The sequence below is a fragment of the Pagrus major genome, chromosome 10, assembly GCF_040436345.1.
Source record: "Pagrus major chromosome 10, Pma_NU_1.0".
Lineage (NCBI taxonomy): Eukaryota > Metazoa > Chordata > Actinopteri > Spariformes > Sparidae > Pagrus > Pagrus major.
In genome coordinates, this window is record NC_133224.1 from 1745918 (window position 1) to 1764136 (window position 18219).

At 38.6% G+C, this 18219-nt stretch overlaps 1 protein-coding gene across 1 annotated transcript in view; it reads right to left on the reverse strand.

The window, feature by feature from the left end:
* Positions 1–2547: 2547 nt before the first annotated feature.
* The window catches only part of LOC141004048 (butyrophilin subfamily 3 member A3-like), an 81868-nt gene continuing 66196 nt past the window's right edge, over positions 2548–18219 (reverse strand). The window contains exons 6-13 of the mRNA XM_073475544.1: positions 5442–5623; positions 5280–5354; positions 4961–5065; positions 4705–4758; positions 4272–4388; positions 3814–3909; positions 3610–3654; positions 2548–3224 (exon numbers count right to left, since the gene is read on the reverse strand). Coding sequence (XP_073331645.1) covers positions 3640–3654; positions 3814–3909; positions 4272–4388; positions 4705–4758; positions 4961–5065; positions 5280–5354; positions 5442–5623 — 644 coding nt within the window. The 3' untranslated portion in view covers positions 2548–3224; positions 3610–3639. The remainder of the gene's footprint in view (positions 3225–3609; positions 3655–3813; positions 3910–4271; positions 4389–4704; positions 4759–4960; positions 5066–5279; positions 5355–5441; positions 5624–18219) is intronic.

An 18219-nucleotide genomic window follows, 5' to 3' on the forward strand; every position in this document is an offset into this window, starting at 1 on the left:
ATGCAAAAGTAAATGTAGTAACAGAAGGAAATATTGATCACAACACAGGCGGTTCACACTTTTAAATTCTTGTAATAACAACTAAAAGCAAAAATTCAGAGACTTTTTGTCTCAACCGCACCACAGGCTATTATTTAACCATTTAAATCCACATGAAGTGTTTCATCAGTACTCACGGTTCCTTGGAAACAGACAGTTGCTGTAATGATGCCTCTTTACAGCGATGTAGACAAGATGGCGTCTGACTCCTCTGGCAACCAGCAGCAGCTCCTTAGCTCCTCTTCATCAGCAGTGTGTCCATTAGCACTATCCAGAAATCCACACACACTAATTAACCTCTCCTGTTTTTAACCACACGTCTACATTAACTCAGTTCACAGTTAAATCGTCCCTGCACTCACTCAGCCTCCTCTCCTCCCTGCTAGCTAGTGAGGACGACAGCTAGCGAGCTAGCTAACACCAGTCGATGCTGGAAACTGCGTTCGCGCCAATGAACTGAAATTACCGACATTAAACCGCATCAAACACGGATTATTTCCCCGTTTTTCATGGTGACAAAACACCACAGAGCTTCAGGCTTCTGGCTGAATTCAGAAGCAGTGAGCTAACAGGCCTCACCGAGCTTAAATCCAGGGTTTTACTTGGCGGCTGACAGCTTCACCTTCACCAGGACGTCTCCTGCGTGGTTTAGGTCGGGGGTTGCCAGGTCGGCGTGAAAACCAGCAGTGGGCAATCAAAACCAGCCCAAAACTATATATATCTTTAATTATAGTGAAAACATCTCTAAACAGGCTCTGTGTTTACTCTGAGGGTTTTTATTTATTACAACTGATACACTTCATCCTGTTGATATGCAATATTTTAATAATATACTCACAATAACTGTGTAAATAGATCCAGGGTTGCCATTGTATTAGATCATCATGGCACTTTTTAAGTTCAAGATATTAAAAAGCTAAAAGTACAGAAATTGATTCAGTGACTATATTTAGCACAGGCTCATGATATACTGTGTACTAAAAATAAAAAAAAAACATATTTGTTAACATTTCAAATATGACACAACCCAAGAAAATCAAATAAAGCATCTAAATCTGACACAATTAATCACCAACAATGACTTTTGCTGTTTTCTATTAGCACATTTTAATTATCAGGTGCCAGCTGTATTGTCTAATGTAATGCTGGGACTGCAGCAAGTTACAATAACACAGACACAGCGCCCCGAGCGAATAGACTGACATATTTCTAACAAGGTAATATTGAAGGAGACAAAACCAGTAATGTTATCACAGTATAAAGTAATACACATCATTATAATCAGTTTCATTGACAATTAAGGGAATGAAAACAGAAGGAGGTCTTTGTTTGAACTAACCGGACACTGACACCTGAAATACATAGGCTACATTTTAAATAACACTTATAAGGTGGAATTCATTCCTCATGGTAAATCAAATGTTGGCCTACACCACACAATAACTGGCAATTTTCATACCTAAGTAGGCTGTAACCTTAAACATCATATATTAATGTTACCCTAGCTATGTATTTATAATTAAAATGAAGTTTGGCTGCGGCAGAGTAGAAAAATGGGGACTAAAAGGGAAATCGGTGGAACTGGCAACCCTGTCTCAATCTATTACTTTAGTCCCTCCCGTCGCTCGTCACCGATTAGCTATTACAGAAGACTGACAACTGGTCGACCAATACAGAAAATGGAAATAGTCATGAGAGGTTTAAGGTCTGCTCTAAATGTCAGATATTTCACTTGCTTCACAAAATGAATGAAAAATGATGCCAGTCGATATTTAAAAAGCACATTATATACATACGTTTCCTTGTAAGTTTGGCTTCAGTCAGTTAATTGATGACTATGAAAAGCAGGGTTAGGAAAAAAATCATTCTGTTAAATATAATTATTCTTTTATTTTTAGGTTTTTTGTTTTGTTTTGTTTTGTTTTAGACCATTAGCTCGATGCTTTCACATAATGGGGATTACCATTAATGGAAATTAGCATTGTGATCGCAGCCACATATCTGAACAAACGCTCCAATATACATAACATGGCATGTGCTCATGCTCAAAGGCATATAGGCTGCATTATTTCACATGCTACAGGGTCAAAAGTCAAACTCATAATTTCCAATGGGTTATCAATTGCAGTCACTTCTAGATGGAGACCTTGTCTGCCAGGAGAGGGCAGCACATACACAGTATATAGGCCTAATGTAGCGCTTTACCTTAGAAAAGTATTTTATGTACCACAGTTTTGAGAAGACAGTTTTCAAGTTCAATTTCATGTGAAGGATGACAATTAATTTTAAAGAAAAAACATGTAGGACTGGTTTAATTTATTTAATTTAACAAAAAATGTTATGCACAATTAATTGTAAAAAGGTTTAAATGTACATACATCACTGAATATTACTTTATTAACACAAAACTATCTGTATTTATTATGTATAAAACTACATCAGAATCAATTTAAACATCAATTAATCTGGTTTATTATCTCACTATGACACAAACAAAGAGAACAGTAATAAAATAACAGCAGGAAACACACCTTTATTAACAGTTTACATTAGATTCAATACAAAACACAGAATATCTCAAATATCTCTAGTTTCAGGTCTCAGTGATATGATCCTTTTTAATAATAATGTAAACAGGAAATTATTATTAAAGTGGAGTTATTTAATAAAAAATCAATGAACACGATTGGTGGAGCCATCTCTGTACAGTCATAATGAAAACACACACACAGAAACATGGGAGTGTTTGAGCAGTGGATGTTACAAAAATTAATAATAAAATATCTAGGGATGAAAAATGGAGTGTTAAATCAATAGCAAACGATTTGATTCATTTTCAGCCTGTCTGATAAACACTGAAGCTTCATTAGTGTCTCCGTCTTACGTTCATCATTCATAATAAAACAATACTAGTTTGTGATGTAATGATGAGAAAGTAAAACATTTAATACGCTGCGCTCTTAATGAATACATAGAAAACCTTGTAGTATAGTAGTTGTTCATTGTTAATTCACCCACAACGGTGTCAGCTGATCGGAGATGTTGCCGTGTGAGTCTTAGTTGCTCGTTTGGCCATGTTGTGTGCAGTGTCAGTACCTGACAGTCCAGGCTGGTGTCAGTCTGTCCTGGAGAACTGTTTCTTAGTATGTTTGAGCTCCAGCAGTTCATATTTGGTTTCCTTCAACCTTCAACACACACAGAAACACATTTATACCTCTGGAACAACAAGATAACAGAACGTAATATTTTAGTGTAGAGTACAATGACCTGATTAACTTCAATGTTCTTGGACTCCGCCTGTTAACACTGGTGATAGGATAGTAAATGTTAATATCTTATAATATTAACACTAAATCTCTTCAAAAAGAGATGATTTGAGAATGGAATTTGTCTTTTTTTGTTCTTTCCAACTGTTCTTGTGTTAGAAACATTGCAGTTCCACAGTTTGACCAATAAAAATCATGAAATAATAAACTCTTTAACTGATTTAACTCAGTCATTTGACTTTGCTAAATCTCGTATTGTCATCTATCAGGAGTGTTTAAATTGTACTTCTACATGAAAACTTACCAATGAGGAGGAAGACTGGACCGGAGCAGCTCAACTTCTTTCAAACTGGGAAGGATGAGAGCAGGTAATGTCATTAACATCATCCTGCAGATGTTTAAACCTTTTTTTTAAATGATTCATCTCCATGAAGATGTTATCAATATGACTTTTAAAAAGTCATCTTTTCAAATGTTTTTTGCTTTATATCAACATAGAAAGATAAACCTTCACATTATTGGTCTCCGTCAGGCTGTGCAGGTTGGTCTCCATCCTCTGAATCTCCTCCTGGAGCTGCTGGACTTCAACTTGTTTGTCATCAAACTGGGAGGGAAGAGAAGATGAGAGACAACATGTGACACATTTTTATTATTAATGCATAATTAAATTAATTACAATGTAATAACACTAAAAGAGAAACAGTCAAAACTATGTAATGGTTTTATTTCTACGTCTTATTGAAGCTTCTGCTGAAAGACGAACATGTCAGAAATAAATAACTTCTATTTTATTGACACAACTACAATGACCAGTGCAAAGCTTTTGCATTGCTCAAGGGCACCTCAGTACTGGTGATGAGCAGAGCAATGCTGCCTTTAACTTTCCCCACCTGGACTGATCCTGCTTGAGACTTTGACCTTCTTCAACCTGTTATTTACTTGAGGAAAAAAGATAAAAACAGAAACCTCTGTGATTTTGATGGCGAATTCCATCTCTTCAGTCTCCAGCTGCTTCTTCAGGTTCTCCACTTCTTTTTCAGCTTCCATCTTCTGCTGCTGCTGCTCTTCCTTCTTTTTGGAACTCTGGATCATATTAAAACATGTGACTGAACAAACTGATTTTTACTGAATAACACGTGAGAAAGCTCAACTCTGCGTGAAGTGGAAAGTGCTGATTTGATAAATGAGTTCAGAGCTGCACAATTGAACTATTAATAAAGATGATACAGTAAATAGATCAGCTAATGAACCAGCAGAGAATCAATCTGTCTGTCTGGTAGTGAAAGGTATTGAGTCATCCTTATGCAACAACAGATATATACAATTATTGACTTGCTTGCTATTCTTTATATGAGGACACATCAGAGTGTGTTATTGTATTTAAATCATGAACACTTACTGAAGAGAACCAAGACGTAGAATATTGGGCTATTGCAGCTTCTAATGTCTTCACCTGGGAGAGAAGATAAAGTGAGACATGAGAACAACATGACAGTTAATATAAGTACAACAAGTATCTTTGTATACAGTCAAATACATTCTATATGCAGCATGTTACTAAATAGAACTACAAAAAGTAAACATGTTGTACATAGATTAAACAGCAGAAATGATGACACGTCTCAATAGATGCAGATGAAGATGAAGACATGAACCTCTTTGTTCTTGTTCTCCAGATGTTCCTTCAGTCTCTGCAGGTTCTCCTCCTTCCTCTGCTTCTCTTCATGGAGCTGCTGCAGATCAGCTTGTTTCTTTTGAAGCTGGAGGGACAGAGAGAAGGTTCAGAGACACAATGACAGACGTGTTCACTTATTAACATTTCAAATGTTCCTTTACAAATTGTCGAGCACATCCGTCTGGCTGCGTGTGGACCTGGTTTTGGAAGGCCTTTGTTTGTAATAGACCTGCACAAACTCCTGTACATTAGACATTGTTACACTATGGATGTCATGAAGACTGAAATCAATGATGAACCTCAGTCTTCTTGGTCTCCAGCTCCTCTTCCAGGGTCTTCTGTACTTTCTCAGCTGCCTCCCTCCTCTGCTGCTCCTGGAGAGAGATGAACAGAGACAAGACCAACACATTTTATTATGGAAGGTAAGTGATGATACCACAAAGTGACACATGCATATGTACCTCTGGTTTGATTTTTGCAGCCTTTCCCTTTTTCAAATCCTTCATTTGCACTGTTTCATGTGTCATGAGCTGCTGTCTCTCTGTTTCTTCTTCAGTAACACAATGATCTTCAGCTCTGTTACGTTTAGAGCAGTTCTTCTTCTCTCCTTCATTAGTTTGATCCCTGTGGCTTTTCTTGGTCTCTGTTTGAAAATAAAGGCAATAAAATTGAAGTACAAAAGACATTAACTTGCGTTTTAGAAAGGTATTGAAACAAATGAGACAAATGGTAAAAAGGGGCTATAAAGATAAGAAACTTTCACTGATTGGAAATACAAGTAGACAAACTCATACATTTTATCAACACCATGACCTGTAAAATAGTGATATTTTGATTTAAGGAAATTCAATCTACACAAATCACTATTATCACTATTTCCCATAAAACCAGTGAGAATCACTTAAAATCTACAGAGAACTGAAATTAATTTCTGACTTACTGAATTTCCACACAAAAAAGCCAAGAATCAGATTCATCAGGAGGCAAAGAACCAAACCAACAACCAAACCGACTGTGGTAGAAGAAATGGACTGGACGTCAAAGAAATCATCTGAAATGATAAAACACAGAATAACGTGACAAAATTCAACCTCAGTTTTTTTTAAGCTAAAATGTGATCACGTCAAAAAAAGTGTACCTGCAATATAGATCTGTGCCTGTCTGATCTGGTTGGTGTTGTTCTGTTGGACTCTACAGGTGAAGCTGTTGCTGTGTCTCTTCTCCACAGTCACTCTGCTGCTGACAGTATAGAGGTCATCAGGACCTCTGACTGTCTCTGTAGGTTCAGCAAGGAGGGGCTTTCCCGCAGCATCCAGCCAAATGACCCAAGGTTCTGCCTTCCAGCCTTTAGACTCACAATTTAAATTCACTCCTCCCATTCTTCTATCAATCCCCAGTAAACTGATGACAGGGCAGGAGATGGCATCTGATGCTAAACAAAAAAGGGTTAAAACAGTTGCATTGTGCAATAATTAACTATCACGAAATCATAAAAAAACAAGAAAATCACTTGATTGAGAGAATTTTGAAATGTGTGCAGTTGCAAAGATTGCATCTTGCAGAAGGTCCTTTTTTACTTATTCCACATGAACTTGGTTTTCAAACTACTTGTCAGCTAGAACACAAATTGTCCAGTTTTCTGTGTGTCTTCTTCCTTGTTTCCTGTATCAAAAGGCGTGCCCCAGGGTTCCATACTAAGACCTTTAATGTTCTCCATACATGTAAAATAATCTTTGTGATAATTAATCAAATTCCGAATCAGTTTTCATGCAGATTCAAGCAGTTACTTATTGTTCATCCCCTTCAATAGTACAAACCCTTGAATTCCTACAGTCTGCTGATGATTTTGGTCACATTTATCTGAAGCTAGTGATAATGTAAGTCTTTTTCTCTGTGGGTGATTTTCTAAAATTGTACTTGTATGTACGCTGGCCCCGGACAAAGGACAGGCTGTCCCAGGTTTCATCCAGTGGCTATCAGAGAGCTTTAAGATGTAGACTCCGTGAAAAGTTTTCAATACCACTGAAAAGATTCCTAACTTTGGTCTGATAGTGATCTTTTGTGTGCAAGTTACCTTTACAAGTGTGTATCAGGAAAAGAAAGAAAACCAAAACACCGAGGGGTCTCAGCGAAGGCTGAAGGGACAGTCTGTCTATCAGGGGAAACATCTTAAAGTTCTGTAAATGAAGCAGATGACACAGTGTAAAGAAAACAATGCTTCTGGGTTGGTTTCCAGACAAATACCAACTTATCCAGTCGAAGATTGTCATTAGTCAACATGATCAGGCTCAAGACTTCTGATTTCTACTTGCAACAACTTTACCCACCTCCCTATCTCCTAGGCAACCCAATTGCCAGAATATATGTTGGCAAAGCACGCTTGATATATGTTTAAATCCAAGTTTTTATGTTGCAACTTTACACCTCTTTTGGTTACATTTCCAGTTGCGTGTTGGAACACAGTTTGCTTATCGTCTGGTCCTTGGTTAGGGTTAGGAAAAGATTGTTTTGGAGTAGCTGGTTCTGTTGCTAAAAACACAGCTGGATAATGACCCATGGTCTTCTCAAAGATATCTGGCTCTGTTGCTACTAACACTGCTAAAAAATGTCCCAATGAGGCGTCAAAAATATCAATATCAATATTTTGTTGCCTCAATCACGACTTAGAGATGTCCCAATGTTTCGTTGAAAATATCCAGTGGTTTCCTGCTTACAGATATTGACATCTCATCTTAAGTAGTAGTCTTGTCAAAAATATGAAACCTGAATCTACTGAATATTGATTTCATGCTCGGTTTAGTGCTTGGTTTAGCACTTACAGATACTAACACAACATTCCAAACAGTGGTCTCTCGACAAAAATATCCAGTGGTTTCACGCGTGCAAATGTGGAAACACCATTGCGAAAAGTGGTCCCATGTTTAAAATATCCAGTGCACAGGCTTACAATGTAGAAATGCAATCTTGTACAGTGGTCTCTCATCAAAATATCCAGTGGTTTCATGCTTAAAAATGTTGAGACACCATCTCGAACAGTGGTCTCTAGCCAAAAGTATCCAGAATGTTGAAACTCAGTCTCTTGGCAAAAATATCCAGAGGTTTAGTGCTTACAAATGTGGAAAAGCCATCTCAGTCAACTCTCAACAAAAGGTTTCACACTTGGAAATGTTGAAACGCAGGCTCCAACAGTGTAATAATAATATAATATTCACTCTTTCATTCACTGACTCATTTGATCTGTTTATCTACTGCTGAACAATATTAATACAAATCTTACTCTTCCTTGCGGCCTTCTGTTTGAATTTAAACAGAGGCCTACATCTGTGAGATGCCTGGACGACGTGTCTGTGTAATGAAGTTATACTTTCACTTTGGTCAGCACAGATGGACATATAGCTATACTTTATCCTATCTATAGTGTATTATGCAGTAAAGATAGTGTTACACTTTCACTTTTGTTACAAACAACAAAGGCAGCACTGAAGTGTATTTAAAAGTATCTTAAAGCTGCCAAATTCAATGAATATTTCAGCCTACACTGACTCAAAGTCCTGACTGAAAAGATGAGTTTAAAGATGATAAACACTCTCACTAACTCTGAGTTTGGTGTTAAAACAAACAAGTGACAGCTATGAAGGCAGATACACTGACAAACTGAAGTTAAACTTCATGTACATTAGGCAGAAATGAATGAGACGTACCTGTGTCACCATGTCAATAACTTCGACGTGTTCAAAGTCTGTAAATCATTGACAGGCTCTGCTTTTCCTGCAATCTTCCCCAACTGACAGTATAATCAGTATTTCCCCATAAGTTGTGTATTAAAGGTGTAAGTGTAGAAATTTACAGCCTTAAAACCACATCAATACAAAAGTCTTCATGTTTACCAGATTAACAAACGTAGAGAATATTAGCCCAGGAGCCGAAAGAACAAAAAGACCTTGGTAACCACATGTTTCAGATCACTTACCGAATCAGATCCAAATCTGGCAGAGTATCAATGCTTCAACACAGTATGGTGATCTTTTTCTATAATGAAGAGACGGTAGGTGAGGTAAGCTCTACTGAACAACCAGGAAGTCCCCTACATTGCATTATGGGTACTGTAGTTCTTACCGCTACACCTGCGCTTTTTAACTCAGCAAGACCTTTCATAACATGACTTTGAACTTAAGCAACAAGCCAACACATTTTCAACATCAGCCTCTCGTTTAACTCGGCTCAGTACAGCCCTTTTGTTCTCTTTAACACTTGTAATGTCACGCTGTGTGCCACGTCAGTTTTGTTTTGTCTTGTTCCGTTTCCATGTTGTCTTTTTTTCAAATTGGTTTCCCCCGTCCTTCTTCCCTCAACTGTCGCCTTGTCGATGTGTGTGTTCGTGGGCGTGGCTCTCAGGTTCCTGCTGCAGCAGAGAGAGGCACCTGAGATTCATCAGCTCATCACTTCCTGCTACATGGCCCTGATCTCTCCACCACATCAGGTGACTCTCGAGTACCGTAATCTCGTGCTGTGATCTGTCTGCGATCAGCTCCATTGCCTTCACCTCCTCACCTGTGATTCCTGCTCCCTTTCTGGAAACCCAGTGAGACCACTCTACCCCGGCTCTCGTGCCCTTGTCTTCGTCTTTCAACTTTTCTGTGGACATTATCACGGTTCACCAATCCTCGTGTCTCTGTGTTTGGGTAGAACCAAAACCTCTAATGTAAATCACATTTCTCACTGCTTTTCACTGATACATCAAGTCTCTCAGGAGCCCTTGAAACTCTGGTGACTGTTGGTGACTCAGGGGAGTTACATTGAGTTACATTTACATTTATGTTTCATTCATGGTTTTAATCATCCACAGTTATAAGTACACAAATAAACTTGATGTGTTATTTGTCTTTTCATGTTGTTCTAGTTTAGATTTGAGTGATTTATTGAACTCTGGCATTCTGAAGACCGTGCAGCTGCTCTCACTGGATTCTGTGACAGATATTAATAATGAATGTGAATCCTCCTGTGAAATCCACTGAGATTAAGACTTCCTGCAGCTTTTGCAGCTGGTTTAGTCTGTTTTTAAAAATCTTCTAGTATTTCAGAATGTGTAAATCAGAAAAATGATCGTTTGGTTTCAGTAACAAAAGACTGGCCACACAACTAACTTTGCAAAATATCAAAGAATGTACAAATATCATAATATAAAATAAAAATGTTATCTTTATTCACACTGTTACATTTCCCAGAAAGCAAAACCTGGAGGACAGGGGTCGCAGGTCGGGAAACTAACAAAACGCTGCACAAATACAAATAAAAAACAGATTTGGAAGTTGTTATTTTTAAGTTGTCTTATTTCTCAAAGCAAACACTGTCAAAGATGAACATCGGCATCTTGAGAGAAATCAATTGTTGATTTTATCTCTACAGTGCTACAAGTTCTAAAGTGACAGTATAAACTGCATTACAAATACAAAACCATTAACAAAAATATATTTACTGTCAAGAAAAGATACAACCACTGTAAACATTTGTGTGTCATCGCACTTCAAAGTACACAAAATATTCAGTCCAGGACAAAGTAAAAGTCCCTCAGCTGCATCATCTCACATTTTGATTTCACACTTATTTTAGATTTCAGAATGAAACTTTGCCTTAATGAACAGTTTAAAAAATAAATAAATTTATATACAGTTGTTACAACTCGTAGTGTTTGGTTGGACCCAAAAGTGGACAACGAAGCAGGGACAGGAGTTGAGTGCAAGGAGTTTTTTTTGTACTTCACAAGGTATATACAGATGAGGGTGGAGAGATACTCTGGCTGGAGACTCTGTCAGAGAGGTGGTAGGAGGAGGAGAGGAAGCTCACGGTGGAGCTGGTGGAAACTCAGGTGAGCATCGGGCACGACTGTTGGCTGCAGAGGTGCGGAGAGCTGGGTTACTAGAAATGGACCCACTGGTAGCTGAGGACTGTGATCACTGGAGGTGAAATATAAGTGAAACATAATGTGATAATTGTCTAATCCTTTTAAACATCTACATTACAGCAACAATATATTTAATGTGTTACCTCGTCAACTTCAATGATTTTTGTAAATGTCTGCTTGTTCTGAAACACATTTAAACCTGTTGGGACAGGAGCAACAGAAGACTGCTTTGTCCTGTTTGGATCATTCACAGGTGAACAGGCTCAGTGGTAACAGGTGGTAGGATCATGACAGGGTATGAATGGAGCATCCCAGAAAGGATGGAGTGAGGTTTGAAAGCCTCTTGAGGACACAATTCAGGACTGTTTTCATTTTGAAAGAGCAATAACTGATGCAGAAACTCCAGTTCTCAGCGGACCAACGGTGAAACTTCATCATTAATGTTTGTAGGGCTGAGACCTGCTTTGCTGTGATGCAGCTACAAATTATATTTCAAAAACAAGACTTCACTTTTCCACTTGAGACTGTCAAAGAGTTATAGATAACAAACAATAAAAAACTGACAGTGGTCCACTGTGTGTGTGTGTGTGTGTGTGTCCTTGTTTCTTAAGCTTGCAGACCTCTTCGTTTTGTTGTCCAGGTGGAGGACAGTCTTTGTCCCTGTCACTGGTTTCCTTGCATTGGATGTCAGCCGCTTGTTTGATTTCCTCCAGCTAACAGACAGAAACAGACACAAACACACAAGAAAACATATTTAACAGTTTTGTCACCTCACAGCTTTTCGTTCACCTTTCCCCAATTTTAAGAAAACTCCTTAATGACACCAGTTTGAACTGATTATATGTTTCAGAAGTCTTCTGATGAAGATGACACATTGTGAAATACTCTGCCTCCTTCATCCCAAACACATCTGTTTGAATTCTCCTCTTTGAAATGTAATACAGTTTATTGAAGGAGATCTAACAGGAAGTTTGACCTCTGACTGACTGCAAACATAAATAACGTAACTGTGTAGAATATCATACTAAGTCTGTGCATGACTGTTAGGCAATCAAATTCATATCTATGCATAAATATCCATTATAACATATAAAACATGATATATTCTTATTTAGTGTAGTAAAAATATCTTCTGTATTTTGTCGCTTTTATCAGATCTGCAGGTCAGTGTTAATGGTAACAGTGTGAATACTTTTCTTCATGTTTTGAGGTCAGAATATAAAGGAAAACAACATTTAAGAGAAGAAATTGTTCATCTTGAAATTTCTCCTGTCTGCTGATACAACAGTTTGGTTCTGTGGGTCCTCAAACAATGAGGAAGTTAAGACAAAGCAAACAAAACCCAAAGACTTCAATTAAATTTAACAATCTTAAAATACATTTTACTTGATTTAAAGCTAAAAAACAGACACAGGCTGTATTTAGGGGGAAACAATATGAAATACGATTAAAATATTAACTTCTCTGTTCATGTTGTCCAGCTCTGTCTGCAGCTTCTGCTTCTTCTCTGTGAGCGTCTTGACATCAGCTGAGAGTTTATTCACCTGAGAGGAGAGAGAGGATACAGACAGAAGATGAGAGACCTCCTCCTCTATTGAAGTCCAGATTAAAGAGGAGTGTACTCCATGGTCTGATTTGTGCAGCATTTTAATTTGTATAATAAAGAAGTTCAATGTTGATGTTAATGAACAGCAGCAGTCTGTAGAAAGAGCAGGGTCTCAGGTCTGTTGGTGTGTAGGTCAGTGGAGGAAACTGATCAATGAGCAGCAGAGCATCTTACAGTAGTTAGTCTCCAGCAGCTCCTGAGGGAAATATCTGTCTCTTTAACAGCTAAATGCTCCACTTTGTTCACCAGTTAGTCTCTGACTGTGTCTGTCTGCTGTTTGCTGCTGAGCAGGTGCTGCACAGTGGCTCTTCATACCTTCTGCTCTTAAAACAGCTGGAAACAATATTATGTTGTTGGATTGTTCATAATATTCTGTCTTTGTGGAAAATAACTACAAACACACCTACATGTAAAAAAAAAAAAAGGTAAAAAGAAAGAAAAGAACCTCGGTCTTTAGTTTCTCCACGTCTTGTTCAGCTTTCTTTCTTTTCTTTTCCTCCTCCTTGAACTTGTTCTCCCACTGGGAGGGAAACAGAGATTAGATTAGATTTTGTTTCATTCAGTACTCAGGATGTAAACTAAGCTCTGATTGGCTGAAGGTTTATTATCTGTTAATAATGGTCACATATATCTGCTTCTGTTTGCTTTGAGCACATTTAAACTGTAAATATATCCTGTAAATACAAGCTGTAACAATCAGTGCTGTTCTTAACTGATGAATTTAAACTGTGATCAACAAGTTAATGTCATATAAAGATGATACACAACAATTGATGAGGGTGAAAAGATGAACCTCAATGTTTCTGTTCATCAGCTCCTTCAGGTCTCTCAGACAGATACTGTAAACACTGAGGACTATAGGACGACTTGTAACAACAAGAAACATCTTACAAATATTCATGGTGGTTCTTGATTCTGATGAGAATTTAAAAATATCATAAATTTAATGTTGTTATTCATTTAAATGAGCTAAAAATAAAATAAAGAAGTAAATATTTGATTTGAAGCTAAAAACAAAGAAATGGTGGAAAATCTTCAGTGGAAACAAAAATCATTATCAATAAGAGACAAACCTCTGTTTTCTTGGTCTCCAGCTCTGTTTGTAACTTCTGTCTCTCTTTCTCACTCCTCCTCTTGTCCTCTTCGAGCCTTCTGACGTCAGCGTCCAGATCATCAACCTGAGAGCAGAGAGAAGATACAGACAGAAGATGAGAGACCGTCTCTCTTATTACAGGATGTCAGTCTAATAAACAGTAAGACAACAGTAAGTATAACAGAGAGGTGAAACACTGATGTTAATGAACAGCAGCAGTCTGTAGAAAGAGCAGGTCTCAGGTCTGTTGGTGTGTAGGTCAGTGGAGGAAACTGATGAGTGAGCAGCAGAGTTCAGTCAGTCTGTCTCACTGTTCTTCCTCATTCACATCAACTGGCTGAAGAGTTTCTGTAACAACACTTGATGAGGTTTACACATTATTACATGGAGCTGTGGCTCTTTACCCAACAACTCACTGATGCTCTACAGCAGCACATCAACAGTGTTAAAACATACAAAATTCACAAACTGTACCTGGTTATACCAGCATGAGAAATGTGATGGGTGCATTATGTAGTTTCATCCAGAGGAAATGTTTGACCATGATCACATATTTGAGGTTATTAAAAGCTAAAAAGTACAAATATTAAAATCATTGTAACAATGTGTAACTAAAGGCAAAATCATCAAATCCAAAGGCTTTAAATTAATTTAATTTACAATTAATTCAAAATACTTTGACTCTGTGCAGTTAATGTCATTATACATTTAAACAATCTTCAAAATTGAAAGCAGTTCGCAGCGAGATCTGAATTCATGAAGTTAATAATGATCAGATTAACCTCTCTCTTCTTGGACTTCAACTGATTCTTCAGGGTCTCCACTTCCTTCAGATAAAAAAAGATAAAAACAGATAAAAATTAATGACAAGAGAATAAAGTTTTTTTTTTTTCTTAAAAAAGGCTTCTTATGAACACTTACACATTTCAAACATGCAATATCTGTTTTTTACTGACCACTGATTCCATTTCTCCTATGATGGAGTCACGGTCAACAAGTTTGTCAGTGTAGAAAAGACATCGTGCTCTGACCTCATCGCCACCACCAACACACATCATACCTCAGACAAGACTACACAAAGAAAAGTGTCCTAAAGCCACCACCCTGCTCTGTTGGACTGCCTCTGCCTCCACCACTTACCCAGGAGCCAGTGAAGGTTTTTACTCCCTGCGCTTTGTGTGACTAAGAATCTTTGAACTGAACTGAATAAAATGAGAGTCTGCAGTGGTTCATACTGGTTACAGGAAATACATTTTTTCATTTCAAGTCCTAGTTTTGTCTTCAGCCATTTCAAGACCCTTGATACCAAAAGCTGGTTACTGTCAAATAAAAGAGAATAAGACTTTCAAATTCTCCAGGTAACATTTCTTACATCTGTTTTCCCTTGTTTTTCTGTCTTATCTCTCTTTTTTTTGTTGCTATTATTTAATCTCCACTGATTTACTTTATATCCTAATCCCTCTGTCTGTCTGAAGTGTGCCTCCTTTAAAAGGGAAACAAGGCTCTGTATTAAAATATGACCAAATATACTGAATGTCTGATTGTCCCAACATCAATTAAAGTTTGCGTTGTCATAGTTGCTGCAGATCCTGTTTCTCTCGATGTAAAGATGTTGTATCCCCCTTGCTTATAACGGTGTTTTTCCAACTCTTGCTTTTTATTTACTCACGTTTGTTCTTTTTTTTTGCCTTTTTCCCTTGTACAATACCTTCATTGGCTTCCTTTTCTTTTTCATGAGCACCTCACACTCTTTGTTCTTCTTTCCTTCCTCACTGTGTCTTCTCTTGGTGTCTGAGCACAAATACAGTCAGTGAGATTAAAGCATAAAAGACATTTACTTGACTTGAACTGCAGCAAATGAGGCAGTCAGTCTAAAATCATGTTATAAAGAAAAGACTTGTGGCAATTTGACTGATTGAATTAAAAGTATTCAAACCACCATTAATCAACATTATAACCAGTGCAATATGGATATTTTGTTCAAAAGAAAGATCATTTACACAATAACACAAATCACATCACTTTTCCACATAAAACTTGTGCAGCTTGACATTGACAAATAAGAGCAGTTAACTTGTGACTTACTGATTTTCTTTTGCCTCCATTTCCACACAAAAAAGCCAAGAATCAGAATAACCAGGATGCAAACTGCCAAACTAACAACCAAACCAACTGTGGTAGAAGAAGAACTGGACTGAACCTCAAAGAAATCATCTGAAATGATAAAACACAGAATAACATGGCAGTTAAACGGGACTTCAGATATTTGAAATTAAAACAGTGATCACATCATTCATTTTAAAAGTAATTCACTACCTGGAACATGTATGTGTGTCTCTCTGATCTGGTTGATTCTCTGTTGTTGGACTCTACAGGTGAAGCTGTTGCTGTGTCTCTTCTCCACAGTCACTCTGCTGCTGACAGTATAGAGGTCATCAGGACCTCTGACTGTCTCTGTAGGTCCAGCAGAGAGGAGGTTTCCCTCACTGTCCAGCCAGAACACCTCAGGTTCTGGATACCAGCTGTTAGAGTCACAGTTTAAAATCACCCCTCCTCTGTTTCTGTCAATCCCTGATAGACTGATGACTGGTATGGATGCAGTATGTAATGCTGAGCAGAAGGAGAAGTTTAAAACAGTGGTATAAGTGGAAGGAAAACATTGATACTTTGGACAAAAACAACAACAACATTCAAATTATTATCAATAAAATGAAACATTATTAAATGATTTGTAAAACGTGCACTTTTGTGAAGCTGTTAGTTTGAAAGCATCTTCTTTTATATAACTCTAAGTCACGTCGCCCACCAACATCAACAGTTACTGTACGTGTCAACTTACCAACAACAAGCCTAACAGAAGACCTTTTATTCATTAGCGGGATGTCACACATGTATGTTCCCTGATCAGAAAGTTGTACTTTGTAGAGTTTCAGTGAAATGTTTCCTTTCTTCAGTTCATCAGGGAACAGTGATGTTCTTCCTTTGTAGGATGGATTCTTTACATTTACGAGGTGATGACCAGAACGCCTCACGTGGACAAATCTCTGGTCCAGGTCAGGTCTGGTCCACTCTAGCGTCTCTGCATTTACATCCATCGCAGGTTTTAGGTGACACGGCAAAATTATGTCATCGCCAACTCCTGCCAGTATTGACTGAGGTGGACCAATTAACTGAGACTGACCTGGAAAGAAAATGGATGTGTTTATTAATTTGTACTGTAAGAGACAGTTTACAAGAATATTTGTCTTTAAAGTACATTAGAAGTGAAGTATCAGTCATAGCTGTTTTCCATAAATCAATAGAAAAGTGAGAGAGACAGTTCGGCTGAGACTGAATCATCAGTGAGATCACACTTCTTGCAGTCGTTCATTCATTGCAATGCAGCTTTAATAAACACATGCAGGTAACCAAATAACTCCATCCATCATGGTTTAAGAATTTTTACTCAGCTTGTCTTTTGTTTCTGTAACCTACCTTCCCTGAGGCCTGCGATTGGGTCCTTTTTCATAAACCTGAATATGAACTGACCATTCAGGGCCCAGCAGACTCTGAGGAGTCTGAGACTTTGAGAAGGAGCTATATAACTTGTTATACTCTAACATGTATTTGTATATTGTATATACTATTACATGAGAGTACGAGGAGTGTCAAAGAAACTAAGGTTAAAATGTTCATCAGCATGATAGTCTCCAATCCAGTAGTCCTGAGTCTACCTCCCTGACAGCTAATCTCCCCCCAGCTCTCCAGCCTGCTAGCCTCCCACCAGCTACAGCTCCTCAGTCTGCTAACCGCTGGCTAGATGCAACAGAATCCAACACAAGCATCCAGCCAGCTAGAAACCACAGCGGCAGCCAGTTCCTTTCCTGGCTCTGCCCTGGAAACCCTCCAGGAGGAACTGTTGCTCCCCGAGACATCTGCCCAGCTCCACCTCTTCACGTCTTGTCTGCTCCCGGTTAACTGTCAGAAACCCGGATGACTCATGCTCCTGATTACCCATTGGACCTCCAGGAAACCGTCCCTGCTGACTTCAAGCTGGAAGTCCCTGAATCACAGTACCCACAGTAGGCAGCCCCTGCCGACACCCAGCAAGATCTCCAGCTACCCGCCTCAGCAGTCCCCTTTTCCTGTGCTCCAGCGGTCTCTTGCTCATCTGACTCCACTGGCTCTCCTGCCAACAGTCCAGCCATCGGCTTCCTGACCTGCTGCCCTGTCACTGGCCTCCTGTTCTCAAGCCACATCACCAGTCCCCAGCGTGGTTTCCTCCACATTTCAGCTAACCTGCCAGCCTTTACTCAGCGACATGATCACCCTCCAGACCGTCTTTGCCCTTTTACCCTCCCTTGCCTCCCAGTTGCCCCTCAGAGATCTCCATCTCGGTCCTGCTCTGCAGCTCCTGGGCTGAATGAACACTCTGGTTCCTCTCCTTCCCAAGATCTCGAGTTGCCCCCGTTTTCCAGCTGTTCGGTGGTCTGCCTGATTTCTCTCTGTGCCTCACTTTTGTTTCTGCAACCTACCTGCATGGGTTTTGCATTTGGGTCCTTTTTTAAACCTTGACACTATCTCCCATAGCTTTCATTTGCAAAAGCAAAAACATTTTCATTACAAAGTCATTTGCCCCTAAGTGCTTCACTTAACCAA